The sequence below is a fragment of the Engystomops pustulosus genome, chromosome 10 (genome assembly GCF_040894005.1).
Source record: "Engystomops pustulosus chromosome 10, aEngPut4.maternal, whole genome shotgun sequence".
NCBI lineage: Eukaryota > Metazoa > Chordata > Amphibia > Anura > Leptodactylidae > Engystomops > Engystomops pustulosus.
The window spans coordinates 3,507,246-3,513,220 of record NC_092420.1 but is presented as its reverse complement, the minus strand read 5'-3'; the positions used below and the strand labels follow the sequence as shown (position 1 = coordinate 3,513,220).

Genomic DNA, 5,975 nt, shown 5'->3' with positions numbered 1-5,975 from the left:
GGTAACTGAGTAAGGAGGAACATGATGGGGGCAACTGACTGAGGAGGGAGGGAGAATATGAAAGGGGGGCTGAGTGAGAACATAAAGGGGCAACTGAGTAAGGAATGGGGAGAGCACAGGGGCCAGATGTAGCAAAGACAAAAGTTGAATGATGAAAATTGTTACAGAAAAAAATGTCCAATGTCTGAATCGCCACTTTTTTCCTCAAAAAAATCTAAAGATTCAACAGAATGCAGAATGATAGCAATATATGTATATGAACATATGATGAAGATATGGATTCCAGATTATTGTGATTTTTTTTCATAAAATTTTATTTTGTCAAAGGTATTAAAATATAACAAACATATAAATTTCTGTGACAGAACTGACCCAGAGAATGAAGGGGGGGGGGGGTTATCTGGGTAGATCGGGGATATCTATAAAAACAAAACGCTTAAGAAAATGGCAGAATGTGTTTTTTCAGGATTTCTGCATTTATAATCTTTTTCCAGCTTCCCCATACAATCCATTGAATATTACATGGTGCCAGTAGAGAGACAACTGTCCTGCAGATAACAAGCCGCATACAGCTCTGGCAATGGAGAGTAAAAAGCAGTAGGGCTCCAGTGTTCAAGGGGATGTCCACTCATAACAAGTTCACAGGATAGGGAATAACTAGCTGATCGGTGGGGGCCCACTTGGTGGAACACCAGATCACGGGAATGGGGGTCCATTGTATTAACACTAAGCATAGTATATAACTCTTTGATTGGGGGAGGGGGTGTCTTTTTTTAATTTGCCTTAGGCAGCAGAGAGGCTAGGGTCACCTCTAAATCTGAGCCTATGGAACTGGGAACCATGGACTCTAAATCTAGGAGGAAACACTGTTTGAAGAATTACTTATGTCTCTACTGTGAAAAGTCCAGTCATGTATCTCCAAAGCCTGTATGGTGTCAAGGCTCATCCGTGCCCCTCTGAACACCCTAGTGTAGCGCTCACACTTCTTACCAGTCCCCGCTCCAGATCCCACGCGTGTCCCCGTCTCCTAGGGCTTCAGAAGATTTAAAGGGATAGCGCGCCGTTAATTGGTGCTGTCCATTTCCCAGAATTCTATATAAATCTGCCTTTCCCTGCACACCCTGCCGGATCTTGGTGCCTTGTGCCCTAGAGAAAGCTGTGTTCCTTGCCCTTTACTGTTATTGTGATTTCCCGTTGTGACCCCGGTTCCGTTCGTGACTACGCTCCTCCGCTGCCTGCCTTGACCTCTTGCTACGTCCCCTACTCTGATCCCGTGCTGCCTGTCCTGACCTCCTGCCTGTCCCGAACTACGATTTTGCTCAACGTATTGTACCTCACCTTGTCTGCTACAGTGGACAAAGTCGCAACTGTGGAACAACCTGGCAGACAGGTGAAGTTCTCCACTGGGGACCAGAATGCCAGTCACGTTGTCTTGAACTACCTTGTCCCATCTCCACAATCTCGCTTCCAAAGGGTTCCAGGCCTGTGGTGGGTCTCCCCGCTCCATATGTGGACTTTGCTGTTTTTTCAGAGACTTTGGCATCACACCGACCCTATGATTGCCCGATTGACCTGCTGCCAGGCACATCTCCTCCATGGGGTTGGATGTACCCACTGTCTGTGCCCGAAGCCACTGTGATGTCGGCCTACGTGAAAGAGAATCTGCAGAGGGGGTTCATACGCAGGTCCTCTTCTCCTGCCAGTACAGGGTTCTTCTTTGTGACCAAAAAAGGATGGGTCACTCCATTCATGCATAGATTACCATGGCCTTAACAAGATCGCCGTAAAGAACTCTATCCTCTGCCTTTGATCACGGAACTCTTTGACCGCTTACGTGGAGCCAAGGTCTTCACCGAACTAGACCTCTGTGGGGCGTAAAAACTCATTCGGATCTGTAAAGGCAATGAGTGGAAGACCACCTTCAACACTCAGGATGGGCACTTCGAGTGCATGGTCATGCTATTTGGACTCAACACAACACGCAACACACCATCTGTTTTTCAGGAGTTCATCAATGACATTTTCAGAGACTTGCTATATACCTGTGTTGTAGTCTACCTCGACCTCTACCGACCTTGAGTCCCATCAGCTCCATGTGCAACAAGTCCTCACTCGTTTAAGAGCCAACTGTCGTTACGCCAAACTCGAGAAGTACAAGTTCCACCCGAAGTCTTCCCTTCCTCTGCCAAGGGTTTACAGATGGATCCTGTCTCAGCCTGTAGGACTGCGTGCAATACACAGATTCCTGGGCTTTGACAATTACTACCGGCAGTTTATTCCACACTTCCACAGTTTATTCCACTGTCTTGTGTCTCCCATTGTGTCACTGACCAAGAAGAACGCCAATACCAGACTCTGGCCCCTGGCAGCTGAAGAAGCCTTCTCTAGACTGAAGTTAGCCTTTGCCTTGGCCCCAGTTCTCACACGCCCTTATGTGGAGAAGCCCTTAAGTCCATCTGGGAACAGACTCGTCAATCCCTACTTCAGACGTCTGCCCAAACTAAAACGCAGACCTCACCCAGTTTTTCTCCAGGTAATAAAGTGTGGCTCTACTCCAAATACTTCAGGCTGAAGATTCCAAGCTATAAACTTGTGCCCTGTTTCCTGGGTCCCTTTGAGTAGCTGAAGCGCATCAATCCTGCGGCATACAAGCTGCGCAGGCTTACCCATGCCCCTCTGAACATGCTAGCATAGCGCTCAGGCTTCTTACCAGTGATCCCGGTCTTCGGCTCATCCGCGCGTGTCCCCGTCTCCTGACTACACTCCTCCACTGCCTGTTTTGTCCTCTTGCTCCGACTCTGATCCTGTGCTGCCTGTCCTCACCTCCTGCCTGTCTCCGTCTGCGATCTTGTTCAACGTCTTTGTGTCTCACTTTGCCTGCCACCGTGGACAAAGTCGCACCTGTGTAAAGACCTGGTGCTACCACGCCAATGCAAGTCCAACTCGCTTTGGGTGGGCTCTTGTGAAAACCAGGTGCCACTTAGATTCTGGTCCCAGGTGTCGGCTTACATCATCGTCCACTACTGCAGAATGGTAGTCGAGGAGGTGATTCAGGCACCCAGTTACCCCCTGTGTCTGCTCCTAAGGTTCTTTTGCCTTATTAACTTAAATGCTTAAAATAAGTCTGTGTCTAGACAGGCCCTGAAAGATTCTGGGTCTCTCATCATTTTTGTTGATTTTGCATTTGTTTCAGCTTTAAGCCTGAAGTTTGTTAAACTGGATCCTCAATCCCTTGTTACCGGAGCAGATTCTGCCCCTTTAAGGATGGGTAAAGTTTATTTGTAAACTCCTCAGGCTTCCATGCAAGACACACTGAGCAGATGGAGCTTTTGTCTTGAATAATTTATCTTCTGATGTCATTTTGGGTCTCCCATGGTTAGCATTGGATAACCCAATAGACTGTTCCGGGGCCCATAAACTTTTAGCTTGCACACCTGGAAAATAACCAGGATATTTGTTGGAAATGTATATTTAGTATTTTCCAGGTTAAAATAAAAACATGAATTCTTCAATAAAATTAGCTCTGATTACTAATCTCCAGAGATCTTATTACATTTTACCTTAATTTGTAGGCCGGAGGTTTGGGGATTCTGAGGCTTCTTTTCCTCTGAGAACTGAAGAGCTTTAAAAGGACGACCTTATCTCTTACTATTAGACATTGTTCCACCAAATTCTACAGTTTTATCATTGGAAATATCACACTGGAATGATGAAGAATCAATCATCCATCACCATCGTTCTTCTCATGAATCTATCGGAAGTTCATGCGACCATCTCTGTCCTCTTCATCTTCTTCCTCCTCATCTACCTGATGACTGTCTTCTCCAACTTTCTCATCATCCTTCTAGTTGTTACTTGTGCTCATCTTCATACACCCATGTATTTCTTTCTTGGTAACTTGGCTTTCTTGGACATGTCCTACTCATCAGTCACTGCTCCTAGCATGCTCTTTCACCTTATTACCAAACACTGGTTCATGTCTCTCTCAGAATGTAAAGCACAGATGTTCTTTGTGATGTATTTTGCAGGTTCTGAGGTTTTATTATTGGCCTCTATGTCTTATGACCGGTATGTAGCCGTCTGCCGCCCTCTACACTATTCTCAGCTCATGTCTTGGGGCATATGCGCTCAGATGGCATTTTTTGTTTGGTCTATTGCTTTCCTTGTCGCCATCACACATATGATATGTTTAAGAAGATTGACCTTCTGTGGTCCCAACCGCATCCAAAATTTCTTTTGTGATTTGCCCCATTTGTTCCAGATCTCCTGTACTGATACTACAATCAATGTTCTAGTCCTCTTAATTGTAGGGGGTGTTCTCGCAAGTGCAGCATTTGTTGCCACATTTTACCCCTATGTCAGAATATTTAGGGCAGTGCTCAGAATCGGCACCAGTGATGGGAAGAGTAAAGCTTTCTCCACCTGTACGTCTCATCTGACTGTGGTCATCATGTATTATGCATCTGTAGCATTTATCTACCTTGTTCCTGACACAAGTAATCTCCTTACACTGAATCGAGTGGTCACTGTGATCTACACCCTGATCACCCCCTTACTGAACCCCTTAATCTACAGCCTGAGAAGTAAAGACCTGAAGGCCGCACTGCAGAGGGCGTTAAATATACACCGCCTGCATCCAGACACCACTACAAGGAGATGAAGATGCCTCCTGCTCAGGGTCTATCATCTCTGTGGCCAGGACTGTACTCGGGTCTGGACTCTGTGTATTCCTTTCTTATGAGCATATCATACAATAATGAGGCAATGTTTGTATTAATCTGTCTTTTTTGAGGATAAGTATCTATTGATTACTAATTTCATTCATGCCGATTTTAGAAAAATATTTTACAGCTGTTAATGACGTGTTATCCTCAGTATCTTAGTATTGCTGTGTAATATCTCCTCAAGGCACTCACTGCTATCATTGTCCGTTTCACACCTTGGTTCTCTCCAGTGCTTAAATTAGTATCTCTACTCCAGAACCTTGATTGGTAGAAAATATCTCTAGAGGGATGGCCCTTCCTTATACTCAGAGACATCCGGGTTTGGGGACTACTTTGGTTTGGATCTGAGCTCTATGCTCACAAACCCAGAGCCTCGTTTAGGGTCAATGAGGTGTACTCTGACCCGCTAACCATTTGCAATGGCACTTGACAGGGATGTCACGCCATATACCAATGATCTGCTATTCTTTCTGTCACCCCACTGGTCTCCATTTGAAACCTTATCAGCCAATTGGACACATTTGTAAAGCTCTATAATTTAGGGCGAACATGGAAAAATTAGGAGCTAGTTCAGTGTACCCATCTTAGGGAGACCTTTGCTACCTTGTTGATTAGGTATTTGGGGTATTCATTTACCCACTGACCTGGATCAGATGTTCCACTTGAACTTCCTCCATTTACTATAGTCCCATAAATCAGATTTACAAAGCTGGTCCTCAGTTTATATCTCATGGTTTGGGCGAATTGGGGTTAAAAAATTAAACACACTTCCCCGTCTGCTCTATCCTTTTCAGGCTTTACCGATTAAAGTCCTCCTCTCTGTGTAGTGTCTATTCTCAGACTTAGTATGTTCCAATAATCACCCCACTTAAGAGTACCTTACTTTTCCTCTTGAGGAGTACGGGTGGTTCTATTATACATCATACAATACAACCATGCTACACAACTCTGTAGGATAGTTGACTGATGTAAACATCCAAACGCTGAGGGCTAAATCTCCGTGAACAGGTTTCTTTACCCTACATACTTCCCTCCAAGTCCCCACAAGTCACCGATTTTTCATTTCTTAATGTTGTAGAAATGCTAATCTCTTCTTGTTTACTTTCTGCCTACAAATTTAAGTCCACAGAGACATTTTATAGAATATATTTCTCCAATTGTATTGCAGTCCCCAACATTATCAATTGTATATTTGTCCACACTTTTCCATGATACAGTTCCTCGTATTGACTGATTTGCATCTTTACAAAG

The 5,975-nt window shown here is 44.7% G+C and overlaps 1 protein-coding gene across 1 annotated transcript; it reads left to right on the top strand.

Moving 5' to 3' along the window:
• The first annotated feature begins 3,709 nt into the window (after positions 1–3,709).
• LOC140104655 (olfactory receptor 5V1-like) lies at positions 3,710–4,660 on the top strand. Its single transcript, XM_072128294.1, has one exon. It carries the CDS (start codon positions 3,710–3,712, stop codon positions 4,658–4,660), a length of 951 nt encoding a protein of 316 aa, XP_071984395.1.
• The last annotated feature ends 1,315 nt before the right edge of the window (positions 4,661–5,975 follow it).